At 44.1% G+C, this 26,680-nt stretch overlaps 1 protein-coding gene across 4 annotated transcripts in view; it reads left to right on the top strand.

The window, feature by feature from the left end:
- The window catches only part of ppp2r2b (protein phosphatase 2 regulatory subunit Bbeta), a 582,981-nt gene extending 556,748 nt beyond the window's left edge, over positions 1 to 26,233 (top strand). For all 4 annotated transcript variants that reach the window (XM_033029990.1, XM_033029993.1, XM_033029991.1 and 1 more), the window contains 3 exons: positions 560 to 729; positions 9,897 to 9,988; positions 22,002 to 26,233. In XM_033029990.1, coding sequence (XP_032885881.1) covers positions 560 to 729; positions 9,897 to 9,988; positions 22,002 to 22,281 — 542 coding nt within the window. In that variant the 3' untranslated portion in view covers positions 22,282 to 26,233. The remainder of the gene's footprint in view (positions 1 to 559; positions 730 to 9,896; positions 9,989 to 22,001) is intronic.
- Positions 26,234 to 26,680: the final 447 nt, after the last annotated feature.

Below are 26,680 nucleotides of genomic sequence, written 5' to 3'. Positions count from 1 at the left end.
CTATTTTTTTTTTGCATAAGGATAGGAAAAGCTTGGAGGGCTTTGGGCCAGGTCAGGCAAGTGGGGGTAGCTTGGTTAGGCAACTTGCTTGGCAGAGACGAGTAGTGACGTAAGGCCTGTTTTTGTGTTGTGCAGTTTTATGACTATGACTTTAGAAAGAGAAACACCATTTAGGAAGCAAACGAGAAGGCTCTTTCTTAATACAAAGGTGAGAAAATGTGTTTTTATTTAATTCAGTTTTAGAAGAATACCAGTGAATATTGTGTAAATATTTAATGCCCAGCCTTTAATGCCCAGCTTTTTATGCAAATTGTCATTGCTTCCTTAAGATTCACAATTTCATCTTGAATTTTAGGATTTTCTTCTGTAGCCCCACACAATGTTGATAAAGTCCAACGTTAGTTTGCTTTGGATTTGGGCTCAGGTGATGCAGGTGATGCAGCAATTTATATTTCGGAGAGGCCATTTGCTCTGGTTTTCAATGTTCTCATGTTCCTTTTGATGAAAGGCTCCTAATGTATATTTTGCTTTTTATTCCTCTGGCTGTGATGCCCTCCAGTTTTTGAAGAGCCAGAAGACCCCAGCAATCGGTCGTTCTTCTCCGAGATCATCTCCTCGATATCGGACGTGAAGTTCAGCCATAGTGGAAGATATATGATGACAAGGGATTACCTCACCGTCAAAGTCTGGGACTTGAACATGGAGAACAGACCGTTGGAAACATATCAGGTACTTTCTGAATGAAATTTAGAAAAGAGCGGGAAATCTATGTCTGGTGGTAGAATCTTGCTGGAGCCCCAAATTGTGAAGGATGGTCCTTTGAATGCAGAGGTTGAGAAGGAGGAAAGCAAAAACCATGTACTGTGGTTGTGGTCTGTGCAGGATGAGAGCAGTGATTCAAGAAATAGCTGAGATGCAGTCAAGTACACTGTCCAGTATGCTAGAGGGAAACCACAGTTCAGAATGAAATAAGATAATGTAAAGGTAGTAGTGTGGAATAATCTCATGATTGTAGCAAGTACAATGGAAACAGAGGAACTGGGAGAATGGACTGGAGTCTGCTCAGTTGGCTGGGTGGGATGAAGTAAAGTCAGGCAGCTGTGGGCTTTGAATGGATGTTTGCTGCTGGCTCATCTCCCGAGACAGCAATGGAGAGATCTGGAAAAGGAAGGGAGGAGTCAGAGCTAGTCAGCTGAATCCACTCTGACAATAATTCACATCAGTGAGGCTTAATTGACAAATTAGGATCTGAGATGGGAGGGGGAGGGGGAGGCAGGAGGCGGGAGAAGGAGTGAGTGGGAAAGTTACAAAAAAGTCAATTAAGTTTGGAACAGATGCTAGTATTAGCAGTATTGTTCGATTTCTTCTGGCTAGGAGGGCACATTGGAGTTTGAGCATCCTGCTACTTTACACGTGTGGTGTGCAAGAACAGGATTGGGCTTTACTTACTATTAAGAAAACAATGTGGGTTTAGAAATGAAATCATCAAACACATTTTTCCCTTATTGAGTGATTTCCAGATTATTTTGCATTGCTTCACAAACTCAACTGGTCATACACAGCCAAGGTGGAGCCTAGTATAGCTGAAGTGACTTCCATGTTAGTTGTGAAGTTCACAGGGGCAGTCTCTCAACTATAATTGATCACTATGGCATTAATTGCTCTTTATATTTTACATTTCTGGTGTCTGAATTTTATTTAGCTTTTTGATTAGTTTGGTTACATCGCAATTTCATCATATTGATATCCTCTGGGCTTCAAGCCTGGGAAACAATACTGAGATTGTAAAGCATCTGGCTCTTTGAAGTTGATTCACTGAAAATGTGTCCCTCTTCCGCAACTAAACGGGACAGGGCTCCAAGTCCGTTGCTCCCCGAAAATGGCAACACAAGTTGAGAGAGGTAAAGCATATGGTATGCTTGCCATCAACAATTGGGTGATTGAGTATAAGAGTAAAGGGCCTGTCCCACGAGCATGCGACTCCATGCGGCAAGCGCGACCTAATGTGGTCGCATGAGCCATACGGCCTCGCGGGGCCGTCCCACTTCGATCGCTGGAGCCGTATGGAGTTGTGCGGAGCTGGTCCCAACATCGATGCGGGGCTCCAAAAAACTGACCGTGTTAAAAAATTTCGTGCGGTAACGGCCTGACGGCCCGCAGCAGCCTCGACGCCGTACGCACTGCCTCGACGGGCATGCGCAGCGTCTCGGTGCCGTACGCGGCGTCTTGACGCCGTACGCAGCGTCTTGACGCCGTACGTCACGCGCGAACTTCCCACGGACTTCGCTCGAACCTCACGTCACTCACTCGACCTCCGCGCAACCCCCGCACGGCCCCCGCTTCCGGTTTGGTCGCGCTTGCCGCATGCAGGTCGCATGCTCGTGGGACAGGCCCTTACGGAAGCCATGATTTAGCTTTATAGGACTTTGGTTAGGCTGCATTTGGTGCATTATATGCAGATTTTGGTCACCTTGTTGCAGGAAAGGATGTGGAGGCTTTGGAGAGGGTGCAGGAGGGATTTATCAGTATGCTGTCTACATTAGGGGTTATTAGCTGCAAGAGGTTGGCCAAACATGTTTTCACTGGAACATAGGAGGTTGAAGAGACCTGAAAGAAGAATATAAAACTATGAGAGGCTTAAATAGGGTAGACAGCCTGGATATTTTTCACAGCATTGATATGTAAAGGACAAGAGGACATAGCTTTAAGGTGAGAGGAACAAACAGTGGCACAGCAGTAGAATTGCTATCTTACAGCATCAGAGCCCTGAGTTCGATCCTGACTACGGGCTCCGTGTGTCTGGGTGCTCTGGTTTCCTCCCACATTCCAAAGACGTGCAGGCTTGTAGGCTAATTGAACCTGGTGGGCCAAAGGGCCTGTTTCCACGAGCTATCTCTAAAACTAATTAAAAGAAGTCTGCGAGACAAGTTTTCTACACAGAATGGTGAGTGCATGGAACGTGCTTCCACGGGTAGTGGTGGAGGCAAATACAATAGTGGTATTTAAGAGGTTTTTAGATTAGCACATGGATATGCAGGGAATGGAGGGATATGGATCATATGCAGGCAGAGGAGATTTGTTTAACTTGGCATCCTGTTCAGCATGGACATTAAGGACTGAGGGGACTGACTTGTGTTGTACTGTTCCATGTTCTTATTTAGAATGTTGAACAGTACATACTGTAACTTAACAACAGCTACAGTATGTGCGTGCTTCAACTGCCATTGACTTCATTTGCTTCAAAAAGACACATGGCATGTTCACACCAACATAACTAACTAATTTTCTCCACTTTTCACATCCACTTGGTTTTCCAGATGCATTATAGTTAATAATATTTGTCTGAAATAAAGTGGTTTGAACAAGGGTCACATTTCTTCAAAAGCGTTTGCTAAAGTATTTTTATTTCACAGTTCAATCTGTGAGAGAACTGCTAAAAGATTAAAGTGACACTGTTGAGTTCAAAGAATCATTGAGTTTAGTTTAGTTTAGAGATCCAGCGTGGAAACAGGCCCTTCAGCCCATCGAGTCCGCACCGACCAGCGATCCCCGCACATTAACACTATCCTACACACACTAGGAGACAATTTTACATTCATACCAAGCCAATTAACCTACAAACCTGCACGTCTTTGGAGTGTGGGAGGAAACTGAAGATCTCAGAGAAAACCCACGTGGTCACGGGGGGAATGTACAAACTGCGTACAGACAAGCACCCGTAGTCAGAATATCTTGCGCTGTAAGGCTACGCCACGCCACCGTGCCACCCCCAAAAATACAGGAGATGAAAGGATAACCCCTAGCACTAAACTTTGTTCAGGCTTTGGGATATGTAAAGTTGGAATTCATGTTCTCCAGAGATGCTGCCTCACCCACTGAGTAAAGGGCCTGTCCCACTTGGGCCGTCACTTACGGGACAGGCTGGTAGTGACGGTCCCGCGAGAGTCGTGTGCGTCATCATGCGCCCGCACAGCCGTCTGGAGCACGTGACGTCATTTGAAGATGGACACAAAATGCTGGAGTAACTCAATGGAACAGGCAGCATCTCTGGAGAGAAGGAATGGGTGACGTTTCGTGTCGAGACTCTTCTTCTGTCCGAAACGTCACCCATTGCTTCTCTCCAGAGATGCTGCCAGTCCCGCTGAGTTACTCCAGCATTTTGTGTCTATCTCCAATCGTCTTGGCCCCGCTCTGGGAGTAGGAGTGGGTGCGTTACCCACACGCTAGCAGGTCGCGTAAATGGCGCGCGAAAGACAGCCAAGTGGGACAGGCCCTTTAGAATTTTTTGGGAATTCATGAAACCTAGCTCCAATTGCATGAATAAGTGAAAATCCCACTTATTTCGCACTCTGGAGGATCTTATTTCATCATCTGTGTATTTGGGAATTTCAATGTTTTAATTTTTTCCTGTATCTGACCAAATAACTTGCCGTTAGCTACCTCTCCCACATTGGACACTAAACGTTGACCCCAAGCAACTTCAGTGGCATCATCATACTTGATTAAAGTAATGCATTCGATGATCTCATCAGCATCAGCGCTCATTGCCAAATGCAAAGAGAGCAGAGAAAATTGTGATTACCAAGCCAATAACATTAACAAATCTGTGCACATGTCGATCAGTCATTAACAAATGTAAAGCCACAATTCTGGAAGAATCCAGAGGAGGAATTATTGAGAAAGGGCTGTGCATGCACACTCCATTTCACAGGTCCAGGGACATCTGTGTCACATAGAAACATTGAAACATAGAAAATAGGTGCAGGAGTAGGCCATTTGGCCCTTCGAGACTGTACCGCCATTCAATATGATCATGGCTGATCATCCAACTCAGTATCCTGTACCTGCCTTCTCTCCATATCTCCTAATCCCTTTTGCCACAAGGACCACATCTAACTCCCTCTTAAATATAGCCAATGAACTGGCCTCAACTATCTTCTGTGGCAGAGAGTTCCAGAGACTCACCACTCTCTGCGTGAAAAAATGTTTTTCTCATCTCGGTCCTAAAGGATTTCCCCTTTATCCTTAAACTGAGACCCCTTGTCCTGGACTTCCCCAACATACAACCTAGTATCATAAAGTAGTCACTTAGCTGGACACAAAAAGCTGGAGTTACTCAGTGGACCAGGCAGCATCTCTGGAGAGAAGGTATGGGTGAAGGTATAGTCTGAAGAAGGGTCTTGACCCTAAACATCACCCATTCCTTCTCTCCAGAGATGCTGCCTGTCCCGCTGAGTTACTCCAGCATTTTGTGTCTATCTTCAGGAGTCACTTAGCTGGTTGGTGCTTCAAGGCAACATCTGTAGCCAACCTGCATTCCTATATCCTGCAAATAACGAGGAAGAACAATAGACTTTATTGCATACTATCACAGTGAGGAATGTGGGGAATTCACTGTGGTGGATGTTTATGTTAAATTTTATGTAGTTATATGTCTTGTTGCTTTTTTTCCATATGGCTATATGGTAATTCGAGTTTCACTGTACCTTAACTGTTACACATGACAATAAATAGACCTTTCAACCCTTTGAACCTTTATCTATCCTCTGTATCCAATCACCTCTATCATTACCAATTATCTATTGAGCCACTGCTTTAAAAATATTCAGAGATTCTGATTCCTCTGCCCTTTGAGAAATAGAGTTCCAAAGACTCCAAAGAATTTCACCTCACCTCTCCCAAATGGGTAGCCCCATATGTTTAAATAGTGGATCAGAGCTTTAGATTCTCCTACAAGGGCAAAAATCCCCTCTCCCCTATTGATCCCTTAGGATCCATCAAGATCCCTCTCAATCTTCTAACCTCAAGCTGAGTTGCCCCAGAGAGCATTTCTGCTTCAAGCAGTTTCTCCAGTAGATTGGAAAAGCACAAGGTTAGTGCAAAGCTTTTATTGAAGGCTCACGGGCTACTCTGTACGGCGGCAGAAGGCTTCTAGGACGTGCTGCGGATCTGAACGATCGACGGGGCCGGGAGGGACCCAGCAGGCTGGCTGCTGAAAGTGAAGAGGGACATGGTGGGGGGCTGCCGAGAATGAAGAGGAACCCGGTGGACAATGCCAGCGAGAACAAAGAGGGTCCTGGTGAGCTGCACCAGCGAGAATGAAGAGGGAGAAAGAAAAGCAGAGAGGGATGCGGCAGGGGGCCAGCGAGAATGAAGAGGGTCCCTGGGGGCCGAGCCACCAAGAACAAGGAGAGACCGGGAGGACTGCCTGCGGCCATTTGCGGCAACAGGTTTGGTTCACTGCTGTGAGAAAATAAGAGTGTACCAAGAACTTTACAAACTTCAACGCTGTAAAATTGGCGACTCTTTGTGTTCTGCCGAGGTGAAGCCTGTGGTATGATTTTACCAGATTGTATGCAAAAACAAAACATCTCACTGTACCTAGGTACATGTGATGATAAACCATTACAAAGTAGTTATTAGCAAGTGGTGAAATGGGTTGTGGCAACAAGAAAATCAATCTCGCTGCAAAGTCTTACATTTCTAACACAGTTTTGATGATGTCCTTCTTTGAAATCCATTAAGAGATTGGGTGGGTGATCAGATTGGATACTGGGTCTGCAGTGTTGTTCCTGAGCACAGGGAAAACCCATTTGAAAATTGAGCGGATTAATGTAAATGAAGGGAAGGGAAGAGAAGATCAACATTTATGAGGAAATGTTTTGGTCTGAGAGAGAAGTGAAAACAAATGAGATTTGGTAACTATTAAAGAGGGAGTTGGATGTCGACTTGAAAAATAAACAATCGCTGAACTTGATCAGGAGAGCAGAGCAGAGACAGTAATTGGATAATTCTGTTTCATAGACATAATGGGATTAATGGCCTCTTATGTTCAATTTGCCCTTTAATTTGAAGAGCTTTTCATCATTCACCCCCATCTTAATGTTCTTTTGAGCTTCATTAGTAGACAGACCTATAGTGTTCAGATATTTTCATTTAATTTTTTGAGAACCCGTTATTATATTACTTTCAACAATTTGGGTTTAGCCATGAGTTTAAAAAAAAAAAACAGATGAAAAGCAAAGCTGCTTGTTTCCAATTTTGTTTTGGCCATTTTTGGTGAACTTCATTATTTGACTTATTTATGAGTATTTGAACATGACCGTGAGCCTGAGCTTGCTGCTAGTAAACAAGCCACAGTGTTCACATGTGTAGGAAGGAACGGCAGGTGCTGGTTTACACCGTAGACTCAAAGTACTGGAGAAATTCAGCGGGACAGGCAGCATCTCTGGATAGAAGGAATGGATGACGTTTCGGGTCGAGATCCTTCTTCAGACTCAGCATGAAGAAGGGTCTCGAACCGAAACGTCACCCATTCCATCTATCCAGAAATGCTGCCTGTCCCGCAGAGTTACTCCAGCATTTTGTTTTATCGTCTATAATTAAACACACATTTTGTGTGTACCATTGTTCACATGCCTGACTCTAGACCTCTGTAAGAGACACTCATTCTAAGATCTCTCAGGAGAGGGGGAAGAAATTCAAGTATATTCTCAAACCCTCCTCCTTGAAAAGATGTAACATCCTCACTACGTTTCTGGCCTATGGTCGCTCAGTGAAGGAAGGGGATCTAGGATGATATTGAAAAGCCCAAGCCTTTTCTTTGTGGGCTCACAGAAACCATGCCTAACTGATCGATGGAGCCACACCCACCAACTACGCACCTGCACAAGACAACAGCACTCCACCCTGTGAGTGTTTCTGGGTCAAACATTGAACATCATCCGTCTCAAAGCCCACAACACCAGGCTGGAAGAGGCCATCACCCATTCCCAAAGGCTTCCAAAGAGGAAAAGTATAGTGTGAAAGGAATTAATGTGGGTAACAGCTCCTGGAATTTATGAATTCAAGTGCCAGGATTGGGAGATTGGATTAAAAAGCAAGTCAGAGGGGATGTATTAATCCAAAGACAGTGTCCGGTTCTTGGCATGTTTTACTAAGGAAAGTGAAGGACTTGATTTACTTCCAGAGAGGCTGAATTAAAGAATATAGCAAAATGATGGATAACTAGAATTGAGATCGTAGGCTTGGCGATCGTTTCGCCGAACACCTCCGCTCGGTCCGCATTAACCAACCTGATCTCCCGGTGGCTCAGCACTTCAACTCCCCCTCCCATTCCGAATCCGACCTTTCTGTCCTGGGCCTCCTCCATGGCCAGAGTGAGCACCACCGGAAATTGGAGGAGCAGCACCTCATATGGGCAGTCTGCACCATAAACATTGGATTCTCCAATTTCCGGTAGTCCTTGCTGTCTCCTCCCCTTCTCAGATCTCCCTCAGCCCTTGGGCTCCTCTTCTTCCTTTCTTCTCCCCCCCCACACCCCACCCTACACCAGTCTGAAGAAGGGTTTCGGCCCGAAACGTCGCCTATTTCCTTCGCTCCATAGATGCTGCTGCACCCGCTGAGTTTCTCCAGCACTTTTGTCTACCTTGAGATCAGTCAAATAGGATTGTCAAATGGGGCAAAGGCAGGAGAAGGGAGTTGAGAGGGAAAGATAGATCAGCCATGATTGAATGGCAGAGTAGACTTGATGTGCTGAATATCCTTATTCTGTTCCTTGAACTTATTCACTTCTAATTGGATTTTAAATGAAATTATCGTGCCCTAATTCTGAGATTTCTTTGAACTGCACATTGGAAGCACACGAGTATTCTTTAAAACAACCCGTCATTGGAAATAGAAGATATGTACAGTGTAAGATTTGTAAAATTAACAGAGTTTGTCTACAGAAGTGTCCGTGATTTGTGTTGGCAAATAGTTCCAGTCTCAATTATGGCTTTCTGCTGAGCTAGACAATCTTAATCATCCTATAAATCGGGTACAATAATTAGCTTTAGTACTGCACGATTAGAATGACCATGCAAGCTAAAGTTTCAGTATTCTCGGCTGGATGTGGGGAAGCACAGTAAATGTGTGGAGTTTAGTTTGAGAGGGGAGAGTTCCCGGTGAATCCAGGCAACTTCCCAGTTGATGTCAACCATCAGACTATCAAGTGTAAACAGTGTCATGCTCTGCAAAAAGACAGGAGAAGCAGAGAATGGGAACAGAGCAGATCGCACAACAGGTACCGCACCACTTAATCATTCAAAAGTCATTATTGCCAGTCATAGATTTCAAAAGATAATAGCCCTGTCCCACGGTACGAGTTCATTCCAAGAGCTCTCCCAAGTTTAAAAAAAAATCCAACTCGTGGTTAGCACGGAGAATGAACGAAGCGGGTACGTCGGAGCTCGGGGACGTCTCTTAGCGCTAACGGCAGGTACTCGGGAAGACTCGCTAACGGCAGGTAAGCACGGGAAGACTCGTGACTATTTTTCAACATGATGAAATATGTCCACGAGAGCCCCGAGTACCGACTAGCGGCCATTACCGTAAATCTTCGAGTTCGAATCAGGGCAAATTCGGGAGAGCTCTTGGAATGAACTCGTACCGTGGGACAGGGGTTTAACTCTGCGGGGCAGGCGGCATTTCTGGAGAAAAGGAATGGGTGACGCGTCGGGTCGAGACCCTTCTTCAGACAAGGTGTCATGGGACGGGAAGACTAGAGATATGGAAGGATAAGGTGTGAAAACAACAGATCAAAGCAGACAATGGTCAAGGAGATGTAGAATGGTTCATTGTTTGCTGAGGGGAAGGTGACGGCGAGGCATACAAACAGTAAAATTAATCAGGAGGACAGTGAAACTAGTCAGAGAACTAGGGTGGGGGAGGGACAGAGAGAGAAGGAAAGCAAGGGTTACTTGAAGTTAGATAAATCAATATTCATACCGTTGGGTTGTAAGCTCCCCGAGCAAAACGCTTACTCCAGTATTTTGTGTCTATCTTTGGTGTAAACCAGCATCTACAGTTCCTTCCCACACATTCTTAATCTTTCTTTCCTTTTGATATTTTATTAGGTGCATGAATACCTGAGGAGTAAGCTGTGTTCCCTCTATGAAAATGACTGCATCTTTGACAAGTTTGAGTGTGTATGGAATGGCTCTGACAGGTAAGTGATGCGTTGATCTGACTTTGCCATTAGGCATTATCTATAAAGGACAGGCCAGTGAAGTAGTTGTATTCTTTACTCTTCTTCTCCCTGGGCTGTATCCGTCTTTGGACTGATCCCTTTTTGGAGCAAAGTGCAATTATTTCTGCTGCATCTATACAGTGTGAAAGAAATTGGAAATAGGAAACACTCTCTGGGGTCACATATACACAACAATCACATAACATGGGACTCCATATCATGGCAAAAATCCTACTTCAAAATAGGAAAGTCTGTTGTTGAAGACATCTCAGGGCATACGAATGTGGAAATTAATTTTCAGAAAGCATTTGTAATAATGGTACTGGAGAGACCTGTTACAAAAATATAAGCCACAATGTGGCTAGGAGATTTACTAAAATGTTGCCTGGGTTTCAGCAACTAAGTTACAGAGAAAGGTTGAACAAGTTAGGTCTTTATTCTTTGGAGCGCAGAACGTTAAGGGGGAACTTGATAGAGGTCTTTAAAATGATGAGAGGGATAGACAGAGTTGACGTGGATAAGCTTTTCCCACTGAGAGTAGGGAAGATTCAAACAAGAGGACATGACGAGAATTAAGGGACAGAAGTTTAGGGGTAACATGAGGGGGAACTTCTTTACTCAGAGAGTGGTAGCTGTGTGAAATGAGCTTCCAGTGAAGGTGGTGGAGGCAGGTTCGATTTTATCATTTAAAAATAAATTGGATAGTTATATGGACGGGAAAGGAATGGAGGGTTATGGTCTGAGTGCAGGTGGATGGGACTAGGGGAGAATACGTGTTCGGCACGGACTAGAAGGGCCGAGATGGTCTGTTTCCGTGCTGTAATTGTTATATGGTTATATGTATTAAGGGGTCTATTGCAACTTAGAAACGGATGGGACAAAAAGAAAACAAAGGTAAATATGGAATAAGATTAGAGATGTGCCTCAAGACCTTTGAGCATTCTTGCTCATTCATTTATGTAGATATTTTGTACCAAGCCCTGAGGCATAATATTGAAATTTGCAGATTTAAATAAGAATAAGAGGAACAAGACCATTTGTGATAATGGACCATAAAAGGAAAAATATAGACAGTAGAAAAACTGAGGATGGTTAGAGATTGTTGTTATGAATTATGTAGTACATTTTAGGGAACAGAAATGTTTGTATTGTCAAAGGGGTTAAGTAAGCAGATCAAGACTTGTGGAAACACTGATCATTAATAATTGACAACAGCCTTTTGATTTTATATATCTTCATTAAAATAGCAAATAAACCAAGGCATTTCACAGAAACATTATCAAGATGAAAGTGCTGGACCAAATGGGCTGTGTTCGTATTGTACAACTCTATTCAACAGGTTAGACCAGAGAGTTTAAGAAGGAACTGCAGATGCTGGAAAATCGAAGGTAGACAAAAGTGCTGGAGAAACTCAGCGGGTGCAGCAGCATCTATGGAGCGAAGGAAATAGGCAATGTTTCTGGCCGAAATCCTTCTTCAGACTGATGTAGGGTGGGGGGGGGGGGGGGGGGGGGTGTGGAGGAGAAAGGAGAAAGGAAGAGGAGGAGGCCGAGGGCTGCGGGAGAGCTGAGAAGGGGAGGAGGGGAGGAGACAGCAAGGGCTACCGGAGATTGGAGAAGTCAATGTTTATTCCACTAGGGTGCAAACTGCCCAAGCGGAATATGAGGTGCTGCTCACTCCGGCAATGGAGGAGGACCAGGACAGAAAGGTCGGATTCGGAATGGGAGGGGGAGTTGAAGTGCTGAGCCACCGGGAGATCAGGTTGGTTAATGCGGACCGAGCGGCGGTATTCGGCGAAACGATCGCCAAGCCTACGCTTGGTCTCACCGATGTAGATCAGCTGACATCTAGAGCAGCGGATGCAATAGATGAGGTTGGAGGAGATGCAGGTGAACCTCTGTCGCACCTGGAACGACTGTTTGGGTCCTTGAATGGAGTCGAGGGGGGAGGTAAAGCGACAAGTGTAGCATCTCTTGCGGTTGCAAGGGAAAGTGCCCGGGGAGGGGGTGGTGCGGGAGGGAAGGGAGGAATTGGCCAGGGAGTTAGACCAGAGAAGCAGGGAGTTGTTCTAGTGGTTTTAAATGGGATGATTACTGGTTTAGACAGGTGAGCTAGAAAGAACATGGTCCCATTGGAGGATTGCATGTTTTGCCTGAGAAATAAAAAGAGTTGATCAGAGCTTCCAAAAGAGAATTGGGTTAAGCAATGGGAGGAAAATAATCTGCAGGTCTTGGGGACTGAGATTGGCAATGAGATTGACTGAGTAGGACACATGATAAACTCAATGGCTGAATGTCTTCTGATGCTGTAACTAGTCATGCAATAGTCAATAGTGTTTTTATTGTCACGTATGTTAATCGGTAACACAGTGAATTATTTTCCTTACAAACAGTCCAGTAGAGAAGTCTATTAGCAAGTTTACAGGAATGTGTGCCGAAAGCCTTCTTACAGGAGACAGCAAGGGCTACCGGAAATTGGAGAAGTCAATGTTTATGCCGCTAGGGTGCAAACTGCCCAAGCGGAATATGAGGTGCTGCTCCTCCAATTTCCGGTGGTGCTCACTCTGGCCATGGAGGAGGCCCAGGACAGAAAGGTCAGATTCGGAATGGGCGGGAGAGTTAAAGTGCTGAGCCACCGGGAGATCAGGTTGGTTAATGCGGACCGAGCGGAGTGGTTCGGCGGAACGATCGCCAAGCCTACGCTTGGTCTCAGCTGACATCTAGAGCAGCGGATGCAATAGATGAGGTTGGAGGAGATGCAGGTGAACCTCTGTCGTGCCTGGAACGACTGTTTGGGTCCTTGAATGGAGTCAAGGGGGGAGGTAAAGGGACAAGTGTAGCATCTCTTGCCGTTACAAAGGAAAGTGCCCGAGGAGGGGGTGGTGCGGGAGGGAAGGGAAGAATTGGTCAATTTCTCCAGCACCTTTGTCTACCTTCGATTTTCCAGCATCTGCAGTTCCTTCTTAAACACAGTGTAGGTTCTGCCCTGATTGGACACTCATAATGCAACACCTCACACTTATATGTACTAATCCTCATGAACCATTCCTCAGCCCAACTGCCCAACCGATCAAAATCCTGCTGCAATTTTTGACAACCATCTTCGCTATCTACAATACCACCCACTTTAGTGTCATCTGCAAACTTACTAATTATGCCATGTACGTTCTCATCCAAATCATTGATGTAGATGACAAACAGCAATGGACCCAGCACCGAACCCTGAGGTACACCATGAGTCACAGGCCTCCAGTTCGAAAAACAACCTTCCACCGTCACCCTCTGCTTCCTTCCATGAAGCCAATTTCTATCCAATCAGCTAGCTCTCCCTGGACCCCAGGCGATCTAACTTTCCTGAGTAGTCTACCTTGTTAAATGCTTTACTGAAATCCATGCATACGTAAGTCTACAGCTCTGCCCTCAACATTTTTGGTTACATCTTCAACAAACACATTCAGATTCGTGAGACACTCTCCCACATACAAAACTGTGCTGACTATCCCTAATCAGCCTTGTCTGTCGAAATGCATATATATCATCCCACGAAATACTCTCTAGTAACTTTCTGACCACAGATGTTAGACTCACTGGCCTATAGTTCTCACCCTTTTCCTTGCAGCCCTTTTTAAATAGAGGCATAACATTTGCCACTCTCCAGTCCTCCAGCATCTCACCAATATTTAATGATGACTCATAAATCTCAGCCAGGGCACTTCCAATTTCTTCTCTAGCTTCCCACTGTGTCCTTGGATATACATGATCAGGCTAGGAAGATTTGTCTACAATCATGTGTTAGGACATTCAGCCCCTCTGACCGTAATACCGTCCGCCCTTTCTGTTGACTGCCCCAAGTTCCCCAGTCCTCATGTCTTTCTCCACGGTAAAAACAGAGGAGAAAAAACTCATTAAGGACCTTGCCCATCTCCTGTGGATCCACACAGAGATGACCACTTTGATCCCCGAGGGGCCCAATTCTTTGTCTGGTTACACATTTCCCCTTAATGTGCTGTCTGTGACATTGGGGAATGACGCCAGGTTCAGCAGTGTCCACAGCAGCACTCGCAGTACGGTGAACACATGTAATATATTTTATTACAGTGGTAAGAAAGTCCAGGAATGCATAGGGGTGTTGTCCCTCAAACTGTCAGAGCGCATGTATGATGACACTGCCGATCTCAAGCTTGTCCCAGCAACTTAGTCCTGGTCTTTGAAGGAGGAGGTGTAGCGATCTCAGGCTTCTTCCTGCAGCTCACTCTTCCCTTGAGAGGAGGCGCTGGCAGTCTCGGATTTCTTCCTGGTAGCTCAGCTTTTGGCTTGAAGAGGCGAAACTGGCAGTCTGTGGAATATCCAGGTGCCAGTCTTTGTGTGCGTGCGCAGTCCATCATTGACTGTGGGCAGGAAGAGGCTTTGGCATCTTAGGCTTGCCCCGGCCATTCAGTCTTAGCCTCAATGAAGGCATTGGGTTTCTTCCCAGCAACCCAGTCTTGACCACACAGTGACACTAATGTTTTGGACGACAGATGGCACAATGGGCTAAGTGTTCGGCTGGCGACCGGAAGGTAGCCGGTTCGAATCCCGCTTGGAGTGCATACTGTCGTTGTGTCCTTGGGCAAGACACTTCACCCACCTTTGCCTGTGTGTGAATGTGTGTGAATGTGTGTGAGTGATTGGTGGTGGTCGGAGGGGCCGTAGGCACAGATTGGCAGCCACGCTTCCGTCAGTCTGCCCCAGGGCAGCTGTGGCTACAGAAGTAGCTTACCACCACCGAGTGTGACTGAGGAGTGAATGAATAATGCGATGTAAAGCGCCTTGAGTATTAGAAAGGCGCTATATAAATCCCATCCATTATTATTATTATTACTAATGGTCTTGGGTTTGTCCCAGTGGCTCAGTCTTCCTCAAACCTACAACAGGTTAAGGCAGCTAGCAGGGAGGAACCCCACTTTGTCTCCCCTCTGGCTAGAACGCCTGGGCTTTACCGGGAGTAAGCTGTCACGTTGCAAGTGACCAACCAATATCAGCTAATTGGACCCAGTTGTTAGCATATTGCTGGGGATTGGCCTCTCTTGTTCAGTCAGCCAGTGGTAGAGATCAGAGCTACATTCAAGGGAGATGGCTGGGGATGCTTAAAGCTGGAGGCCAAACCCCAGCATTCAATTTCAGTATCGGAAAAGTGCAGGAGAATTTTAAAAGGTAAGCGGAGGATTGCTGGGGCCAGATAACTTGAGAGGCAGCACAATTTAAAGGTAATCAATGGATTGGTTGGAGCATCTGAATTGGCTAATTTAGCAGCTAATAAAATGAAGGCAAGGTGGAGCCTGCTGGGAGGGTCCGTGTCGGGAGAGGCCATGTTGGGAGTGAGGTAAAGTGCTGTGTGGAGGATAAATGTCAGGCTTTGGTTCAGGAATCTTAAGTGCTGTGTTTTACACTGTGCCTCTTGCAATGAAATAGGTTGGAAGTTCAGGACTACACCCTTAGCTCAGGGGTGGGGAGCCTTTTCATGTTGGAATGCCGCATTAAGTTAGCTGTAATCTAATAAGGCCGCATCCAAGAAACTTCAATTAGATATACTTCAAAATGTAAAATTAGCCCTCATGACTTACTAATTGTGGCCGTCAGTTGGGGAGGATTATTTCATTGAATCTTCTTTTACTCTTTGGTATTTTAAATACGTTCATTTTAAGATTAAAATTAAAATAATAAAAGATGAACAAAAACATATTAATAAAACTAAAAGGTAGATAAAAATGTTGGAGAAACTCAGCAGGTGAGGCAGCATCTATGGAGCGAAGGAAATAGGCGACGTTTCAGGTTGAGACCCTTCTTCAGACCAGAAACGTCGCCTACGTCCCTCGCTCTGTAGATGCTGCCTCACCCGTTGAGTTTCTCCAGAATTTTTGTCTACCTTTTATTTTTATTAATATATTTTTATTCGTCTTTTTTTTTTTTTTTTTTAATCTTAAAATGAACGTATTTAAAATACCTTCGATTTTCCAGCATCTGCAGTTCCTTCTTAAATAAAAATAAAAGGATTTGTTCTACAAAATTTGGATTCATTCAAAAGGCCGCACTTAATGGCCTAGAAGGCCGTTAGCGGCCTTAAGGCCACGGGTTCCCACCCCTGCCCTAGCTTATGGGAGGACCGTACTGATCTGATTGCAGTGGGGAAGTTAGCTGTTTCTGAATCTGGTGGTATGCATTTCTAGCTTTTGTTTCACCTTCCCGAAAGAAGAGGGGAGAAGAGGAAATGACCATGGTGTAAACAGTTAGCTGCATTCCCGAGGCAGTGTGATGTGTGGATGATGTCGATGGTGGCAAGGCAGGTCTGTGTGATGGACTAGGCTCCAATCACAATTCTAACTCCTTGCAATATTGGGCAGAACTGTTCCCAAACCAAGCTGTAATGCACCCCGATAGTATAGTCTCTCCTTTAGCTGTAGGCTGCGGTTCTAGTGTTGGTAGTCAGGTCTCACCAATAACCGCAGTGAGAGGTCTGGGAGGTGAGGGCCTTTTCTTGGTCAGGCCTGGTGGTCCGGTTGTGGGTTCAACAGCTCTATCAGAGGTCAATTTCAGAAGGCACATGGGCCACAGGTCTTGTTAGCCATGGTTGGTATCATTGGTGAGGTCCACTTGGGTCCAGCTTTCTGTCCAGGAGGTCATTTGATCCTGAATGTCATACGACAGCCAGATGCGAAAGATGATTAAAGAAAGTATTGTTTGTACTGTTATATATCCTGATAGATTTATAATTAGGATAGAGCTTTAAAAGAGTGGATCGAATGTAGTGGATGATAGTAGATCCTCTTCTGGGACTAGCACACAGAGTTACCATGCTCCAACGCCATCCTACTGTCTGCCTGCCCCTGTACTGATTGATCCTCCTGCACAGTTCTTTCCACTGGGACGCATGCTCCCACTACAAAGACCACTGGCTTGGTCCACTCCATGTTCTCTCTGTGCAGATAAACTCACATCTGGGGTAGCTCCAAAGGATGGGGCTGCTATGTTTGACACTCTGAGAGGTCCACTGGCACAGATCAGGGGTATACAGTAACGTGGAAGTTGTCACTGCCAATTTAACCTAATGCCTGCGCTCAAATCGGGGTCCCTGCAGGAATGTGTGATTATCTACTGGCTTTAATGCTGGCATCAAGCCAGACTACCTGTACCTATGGATCTGAGACACGGAGAGAGAGTAGGTGAGGTGACCAACAGCTTGAGAAGTGTCTTGAAGGAGGATAAAGAGGTTGAGAAACAGTGTGCTTTGGGGAATTCCAGTGGAGGCAGCTCTTCTATGTGCATGAATACCTAACGAGTAAGCCATGATCCCTGATGGAAAATCATGGGACATTTTGCTATGTTTAAGATGCAGTTTATTGCTACTCATTAAAAGTTTGTGTTTCCACAAGCCTTGATCTGCTTGCCTAACCCCTTGGTGTTGCACAAACATTTTTTGTCACCAAAATGCACTACAAAGTTTATACAATAAACTGGTATTTGATCTCCTCATTCAGTGTCGTGTCAATGCTGTCCATCAGTCTCCTGAATCAGTTATCACAGACATCATGCTATTCTTTTTCTTAAATATTTCACCAATATCTAATCTTATTCCTCTTGGATTCAGCCCAAAACGTGTACAAATATGAATGAACAGGAATGCTGCAAAGTTTTTCAGGCATGCCCATCAGTATGGGCGGCATGATGGCTCAGCGGTAGAGTTGCTGCCTGACAGCGCTAGCCACGCCACAGACCCGGGTTCGATCCTGACTACGGGTGATGTCTATACAGAGTTTGTACGTTCTCCCCATGACCCCAAGTGTAAATTGTCCCTAGTGTATGTGTAGGAAAGTGTTAACGTGTGGGGATCGCTGGTCTGCGCGGACTCGGTGGGCCGAAGGGCCTGTTTCCGCGCTGTATCGCTAAACTAAACTAAACTAAACAAGAGTAACTATAACTGGAGTTTGTTGGAATATGTTGCCAAGGAGAAGGAGAGGGAACAGGCAGAAAACTCATTTAAGTGTTTTCTTTTCAAGCACAATAATATGAGAGCAAGGAAGTGATTTCTGACTTTATTCAAGATAGTTGGCAGACCACAGTTGCTAACGATAATACATTAACACAAATATTTAACATGGACTTATATAACCATATAACCATATAACAATTACAGCACGGAAACAGGCCATCTCTGCCCTTCTAGTCCGTGCCGAACACTTATTCTCCCCTAGTCCCATCTACCTGCACTCAGACCATAACCCTCCATTCCTTTCCCATCCATATAACTATCCAATTTATTTTTAAATGAAAAAATCTATCCAATTTATTTTTAAATGATAAAATCGAACCTGCCTCCACCACCTCCACTGGAAGCTCAATCCACACAGCTACCACTCTCTGAGTAAAGAGGTTCCCCCTCATGTTACCCCTAAACTTCTGTCCCTTAATTCTCAAGTCATGTCCTGTTGTTTGAATCTTCCCTACTCTCAGTGGGAAAAGCTTATCCACGTCAACTCTGTCCATCCCTCTCATCATCTTAAAGTCCTCTATCAAGTACCCCCTTAACCTTCTGCGCTCCAAAGAATAAAGACCTAACTTGTTCAACCTTTCTCTGTAACTTAGTTGCTGAAACCTAGGCAACATTCTAGTAAATCTCCTCTGTACGCTCTCTATTTGTTGACATCCTTCCTATAATTAGGCGACCAAAATTGTACATGGCCTCACCAATGCCTTGTACAATTTTAACATTACATCCCAACTTCTATACTCAATGCTCTGATTTATAAAGGCCAGCACACCAAAAGCTTTCTTTACCACCCTGTCTACATGAGATTCCACCTTCAGGGAACTGTGCACAGTTATTCCTAGATCCCTCTGTGCAACTGCATTCCTCAATTCACTACCATTTACCATGTATGTCCTATTTTGATTTGTCCTGCCAAGATGTAGCACCTCACACTTATCAGCATTAAACTCCATCTGCCATCATTCAGCCCACTCTTCCAAATGGCCTAAATCTCTCTGTAGACTTTGAAAATATACTTCATAATCCACAACACTACCTATCTTAGTATCATCTGCATACTTACTAATCCAATTTACCACACCATCATCCAGATCATTGATGTACATGACAAACAACAGTGGACCCAACACAGATCCCTGTGGCACCCCACTAGTCACTGGCCTCCAACCTGACAAACAGCCATCCACCATTACTCTCTGGCATCTCCCATTCAGCCACTGTTGAATCCATCTAGCTACTCCACCATTAATACCCAACAATTGAACCTTCTTAACCAACCTTCCATGAGGAACCTTGCCAAAGGCCTTACTGAAGTCCATATATACAACATCCACTGCTTTACCCTCATCATTTTCCCGAGTAACCTCTTAAAAAAATTCAAGAAAATTAGTCAAACATGACCTTCCAGGCACAAATCCATGTTGACTGTTCCTAATCAGACCCTGTTTATCCAGATGCTTATATATATTATCTCTAAGCATCCTTTCCATTAATTTTCCCACCGCTGATGTCAAACTAACAGGTCTATAATTGCTAGGTTTACTCTTAGAAGCCTTTTTAAACAATGGAACAACATGCGCAGTACGCCAATCCTCCGGCACTATTCCCATTTCTAATGACATTTGAAATATTTCTGTCATAGCCCCTGCTATTTCTACATTAACTTCCCTCAATGCCCTAGGGAATATCCTGTCTGGACCTGGAGACTTATCCACTTTTATATTTTTCAAAAGTGTCAGTACTTCCTCTTCTTTGAATCTCATAGTTTCCATTGCTACTCTACTTGTTTCCCTTACCTCACATAATTCAATATCCTTCTCCTTGGTGAATACCGAAGAAAAGAAATTGTTCAATATCTCCCCCATCTCTTTTGGCTCTGCAGATAGCTGTCCACTCTGACTCTCTAAAGGACCAATGTTATCCCTCGTTATCCTTTTGCTATTAATATAGCTGTAGAAACCGTTTGGATTTACTTTCACCTTACTTGCCAAAGCAACCTCATATCTTCTTTTAGCTTTTCTAATTTCTTTCTTAAGATTCTTTTTACATTCATTATACTCCTCAAGCACCTCATTTACTCCATGCTGCCTATAATTATTGTAGATCTCTCTCTTTTTCCGAAACCAGTGTCCAATTTCCCTTGAAAACCATGGCTCTTTCCAATTTTTACTATTTCCTTTCAACCGAACAGGGACATAAAGATTTTGTACTCTTAAAATTTCCCCTTTAAATGTCCTCCATTTCTCTTCTACATCCTTCCCATGAAACAAAATGTCCCAATTCACTCCTTTTAAATCCTTTCGCATCTCCTCAAAGTTAGCCTTTCTCCAATCAAAAATCTCAACCTTAGGTCCAGTTCTGACCCTCTCCATAATTATATTGAAACTAATGGTATTGTGGTCACTGGACCCGAACTGTTCCCCAACACATACCTCTGCCACCTGACCTGTCTCATTTCCTTACAGGAGGTCCAGCACCGCCCCTTCTCTAGTAGGTACCTCTATGTATTGCTGCAAAAAACTATCCTGCTGTAGTGCGTGGGTCTCAAAAGGAAGCACGAAGTCCAGTGTTTTGAGAGGCACCTTTAATTATGTTCCTCCCGGTTGTAGGGAAGACCAAACAAGAGAAAGATGGCACCCAAACCCCTGCCTTTAAACCCTCTGGCTAAGGACCGCCTCCGGACTGAACCACTCCCGTGCCGAGGGGTTCGACAGTATGATGGCACCACCCTTGGGAGCCGCCACACTGCACACATTTTACAAACTCCAAACCATCCAGCCCATTTACAGAATGTGTTTCCCAGTCTATGTGTGGAAAATTGAAATCTCCCACAATCACTACCTTGTGCTTACTACTAATATCTGCGATCTCCTTACATATTTGCTCTTCCAATTCTCGCTCCCCATTTGGCGGTCTATAATACACCCCTATAAGTGTTGCTACCCCTTTCCCATTTCTCAGTTCCACCCAAATAGCCTCCCTAGACGAGCCCTCTAATCTTTCCTGCCAAAGCACTGCTGTAATATCTTCCCTGACAAGCAATGCAACACCTCCACCTCAACGAAATCCTGGAATATTTAGTTTCCAATCACAGCCCTCCTGCAACCATGTTTCACTGATCGCCACAACATCATACTTCCAGGTGTCAATCCAGGCTCTAAGTTCATCCACCTTTCTTACAATGCTCCTAGCATTAAAATATACACATTTAAGAAACCCACTCACTCTTATTCTCTGTTTATTATCTTTTCTTTCTCTGTTTATTATTCTTCTTTCTCCCCTACATTTTGGGTCCGAGTGCTACCCTTCTCTGCCTCCTGCCTCACACGCTGACTGCTAGCTTTCCCTATTTGAGTCACTCCCCCCAACCGTTCTAGTTTAAAGTCTTGTATACTTTCTTATGGAAAAAAGTCGTAGCAAAGATTTGCTAAAATTATAGCAAGGGGTGGCATGGTGGCACAGTGGTAGAGTTGCAGCCTCACAGCGACAGAGACCCGGGTTCGATCCTGACTACGGGTACTGTCTGTACATAGTTTGTTCGTTCTCCCCGTGACCTGCATGGGATTTCACTGGATGCACCTGTTTCCTCCCATATTTCAAAGATGTACAGGTTTGTACGTTAATTGGCTTTGGTAAAATTGTAAATTGTCCCTCGTGTGTGTAGGATAGTGTTAGTGTGCGGGGATCACAGGTCGGCGCGGACTCGGTGGGCCGAAGGGCCTGTTTCCGTGGTGTATCACTAAACTAAATGTACTAAACATTAACCAATAAAGGGTTTCAATACCAAAATATTTCAAAAGAGTATCATGATTTTATTCGTTTTTTTGAGGACTGCCAGAGCCTGTTCTGTCAATAAAGGATTAGCTGATGATTGGCAATAAAGGATCTGAGCCTCAAAGAGATGCTGTTGTGGAAATGTTACATGGTCTGACACCTCTCTTTGTTTTTCCTGTGTCCGTTTGCTCCACAGTGTGATCATGACTGGCTCGTACAACAACTTCTTCAGGATGTTTGATCGCAACACGAAGCGGGACGTCACGCTGGAAGCTTCGCGGGAAAACAGCAAGCCTCGAGCTATCCTCAAACCCCGTAAAGTGTGCATGGGTGGCAAGAGGAAGAAAGACGAAATTAGTGTCGACAGTTTGGACTTCAGTAAGAAGATTCTGCACACAGCATGGCACCCTTCAGAGAACATAATAGCAGTGGCCGCCACAAACAACCTCTATATATTCCAGGACAAAGTGAACTAGAACATTGGTCTGACTGGTCACCTTAGCACTGCATACAATTAGACATCAAATTATTATTTTTTAAAGGAAAACCTGCCCTTTGGAATTTAACCCCAAGTCTCTGTCAGGTTATCTGTCTTAATGCAACTGTGGGGTGCCTTTTGGTGTGTGGATACAGAACTCCTAAGATGCATCTGTTCTAGAACAAATGGTTTCTGTTTGTTAGACATTGAATTTCCATCAACTTCTTCTGGCTTTTAAGGGTGTAAATATTCAACACTGATTTGTATATTTTCTTTTATTTTCCTCACGGAAATGGGGATAAGGTTTTATGTTCTGTATGTTTTCTTGTCAGCTGTCAATGCCTTGGATACGATATCCAAATAACTTATTTGCACCTATTGACGGCTGCTTCTAGACAGCATCACATTTAAAATATATGTTTATAGTTTTTATTTTTATTTTTTCCCCATAAAATGCACCCTCCGGTTTCTACGCATACTAGGATTGGGAGTGATTTTGTGTGATGGCCAGCGTACTATAATGAATAGAGTTAAAGAAATCAGGGAATTTTCAAACACAATTCCTTTAAGAGAAGTCTCTCGTACTTGTGAATGGACCCGAGAAGTTTTGTAGCTCAGTATACAAAAGAATGACTTGCGTTGTTGAACAAGCAAACTAGAAAGCATTTAACTATACTAATGCCAATTTGAAAATTTAATTGTAGATTTTTAAAGCCCTGAGGCTCTCAAGGCTTTTGTAGGTAGAGTTTTTCAAGTTTTACAGCTCTTATGATGGGAGTAATTGCATAATAATAATGACTGAACAAATGTTACTTTTAAATTGTATCCTGATCATGTCAAATCTCAAAATTGTCTTTCCACCCCAACCTCAACTTCTCAACGGCAGGACGTTAAGTTCTGGTAATTGATTTATTTGTGAAGCCATGTGATGATAATGTCCTGGCAGTTTGCACAATTTCCTTGCTTTGATACTTGTAGAGCTAGACATAGAATGTGGAGTTCTGTTTCTTGTACTTAAAACCAGCAATATTTATTTAGACTGACTCTACAGCAGAATAAAGCTCTATCCTGCCCTTGATATATTGCTGCAAGATGTGACTGGATGTGGAGGGTTTATGACCAAACATCAAAATGTTACTTGCCTCATGCTTTTGCCGTGGTGTTTGAAGTTTAAGAAGGTTTATTGCTTTTACCATGTAGCTCGATAGATAAAGAGAGTGGGATATTCAGCCCGACAAATAAGAAAGGGTCTTCTCTTGGTTTGTCTTGATCTAATCTACATCCACCACAAGTCAGTTGCTGCCCTTTCCCCATCTCCTGCCCCTGGATTAGGGGATGGGGTTAAAATAAATCCTAAAAGGCTAATTAATGTTCAGTGAATGGTAACCCTTCATAGAAGCTAAAGAAAGGGACACAAGCCAAAACTAGCCTTGAAGCCATGGGACACATGGGTGGGGCCTGAGGGCAGGATCAGACTCTGCAGAGCTTGCCAGCATTTGCTTAGGTTCCATCACAAAGAATTCATGAAGGAACTGGGGTAGGGCGCGAGTGGATTTGAAGTTAATCATGGTTAATAATGTTTTGCAAAGACTGGACCATCCACCTACTGAGTGATGTCAGCTCCTCACCCTCACTTTTTATCCCATTTCACTTTGGGTGATGATGGGTATGTTGCACTTCACCTCAGTCAGCCTTCCACATCCAGTCATTCAATAACTAGCCAGGGTGGGAATCTGGATCAAATATTGATTTTGACATTCTCACCCTCCCCCTCCCCGCCCACCACAATGCCATCTGGAAGGGCACCAAAGCCGACTGAAGCATGAGGATCAGTTCTCACTGATTAGCACAGATCGGATTGAACTTGAAGATACTGATTTCCATCAGAAAGGTAATGGAAGTAGGAAGAAATAGAACGTGTTGTTCACTCGGTGATCTGTGTCGGAAAACAGATCTCATTAAGCTATTTATTTCAGGGTATCCTAGTAGAAAATGCACTACCCACAGGATGGAAAATGATAGCAATAGTTTTCCCGCCAATTTTCCGCAATCCAGTAGCATGATTGGCCACTATTCCGCATAGCCATGCTTGCCCAACTGTGACCATTTCAGGGTTAGATGCACATCAAATTACAGCCTTCCCCACACTGAATTATTTTTGGAGAATTGCAATGGAAATTGGATCATGTTATCCCAGGATACTGATAACCTTCAATGGGCAATGCGGTTTTTGCGGCACACGTATAGGTTGGGAGTCCACCAAGGTAAATACCATCCGCAATCATTTATCCTTTGCCACCTTCCTTCCATTGCCCAATTAGTCCAGGCTTTGTACAACCAATATCCCAAGGGATTCCCCTTTCTGGAATTCCTCTTGTCCAAATGCTAACCAAGACTAAGGCGCCAGTCCCAATCATCTGTGGTTGAGTTTGACCACAGCTCATCTAACCCATTGTATGGCCCCTCACCAATTGACCCCTTGCCTTCCATCCCCTTCTCCAAAGATCAGACTCTTACCTGATCACTAACCTGGCCATCGGGCCGAAATCTCAATATTAAGCATCCACAAGGTCTTGGGGTTTGGGATTACAAATGGTAGCAACAGGAGTTGCATGACCAAGTGAATCATTAGCAGGCAATGCCAGGACCAGACAACACATCCATAATAGCAATTAGAATGTCAAAGATCCTTTGAGTGAGGCTTTGGTGCCAGATTTGACCATGGTGGTGTTCATATGAGGCAGGATTACTCAAACCACAGGTTTGCATGGCATAAAGAGTTCATTCTGCAAGTCATCTCTTGTCTTAATCCCTCTTGAGTCCTTTTCACTCCGCCTACTATATGAGACCATTATCTATGTGGTTTCATTATCATATATTCACTTCCTTTGCTACCCATTCTCAATCATAATTTGAGGAGATATTCCATTTTCTACCAACTGGTCTTAAGAAGAAATCTCTGAACTTCACCTTTTATTCTGTTTAGCTTCAGACCAATTGGAAATGGCATTCTACCATTCACCTAATTTTTAAAAAGATATTAGTTTTGGTCCACTAGTCGATGCTGGTGAAAACTGTTTAGAGAAACAGATGAGAAATTGAATATTAAAGCTGACCACTGGCTTTGTTAGGACACCAAAGTTAGTGCCCTTGTGTCTTTTAAGTAGTGTCTTTAAACCAACACCATTTAGATCCTGAAAATGTGGTATGAAGACTCAAAGAAATTTGTCCTCTAATTATTGCCAAAAGTTCCTTCTGAACTTATTGGACTGAGTACAAGATTGGAACAAGCTCAAATTAGCTTCTGGAGTCACATTCACAAATCCCCCCAAAAAGCAGACCTCGATTTCAGGGACCACTGTCAAAGGATACTGTGCCCACGTATATCCAGAGACAGCACAACAGATTGCAGAACCAAGACACAAGGCAGCTAGCTGTCCGTCTTTTAACTAATCAATGGAAGAGACGCCAGAGCTGGTGTTTGATGCCATGTACTTGTTTCTATATGTGTACATTTAAAAGAACGAGGGGTTGGTGGGGGAGCTGGACAATTTCAGTATTTCCTTTTTAAAAAAAAAACAAAAGACGAGTGAATTTGCAGTAAATGATTCTGTTCTGTATTACAATGTTTTTTATTGCATGCTAATTGCCATGCCCTTTTTTGATGGGGAAGTTGGTGGGGGGGGGGAGGGGAGAAGAAGTAGGGTAAAAGTGGGGAGGGTTGTCATGGATGTGACTAAGGTATCACCCCGAGCTTTAGGACATGCTGTGGCTGTTTTGTGTTAGGGGCTTGACCGCCTGATAAAAGTGCTTTATATATTGGGAAGGGACGGGCAGGTGGCACTGGCTCTTTATTGTATGGGTCAAACAATTCAGCTGATGTACCTTTGTCCTTGTTACTGTCTGCTTTTTTCTTAAAGAATAAACTGCAGCTAAGGCTGCTTCATGAAGCGCAAGCGTTTCAGTGTCTTGTTCAAGTGACGGGACTTTACTGCTGGGCCTGGGCCATGGAGGAAGAAGCAGTCTTGCCCGTCCCCTTTCAGCTTCTCTTTATCAGCGTAAGGAACAGTGTGGTTGCATGCACTGGGTTGCCAACCAAGTATGGTTACATTCTTGGAGATGTCATCACATGATTGTCTGCTTCCAACTGCCCCATCCCCCCACTCAGGCACTTCCAGTCCCATCAGTGGCAACTTAGCACATCCACTAAAGTCAGTGGACCAATTCACTCCCCAATTAGATGCTATTTTACTCTTGGTCAAGTGAAATTCATCATCACAGGCGGCTGTGGAGGCCAAGTCATTGGGGTTTTTTGGGGTTTTTTTGGGGTTTTTTTATATTTTTATTTATTAGAAATACAGTAAATTACAATAGTACAAGCCAGATATATCTTATTA

This window comes from Amblyraja radiata, chromosome 11 (genome assembly GCF_010909765.2).
Source record: "Amblyraja radiata isolate CabotCenter1 chromosome 11, sAmbRad1.1.pri, whole genome shotgun sequence".
NCBI lineage: Eukaryota > Metazoa > Chordata > Chondrichthyes > Rajiformes > Rajidae > Amblyraja > Amblyraja radiata.
The sequence above is the reverse complement of the archived record's forward strand: the minus strand, read 5'-3'. Positions and strand labels throughout refer to the sequence as shown.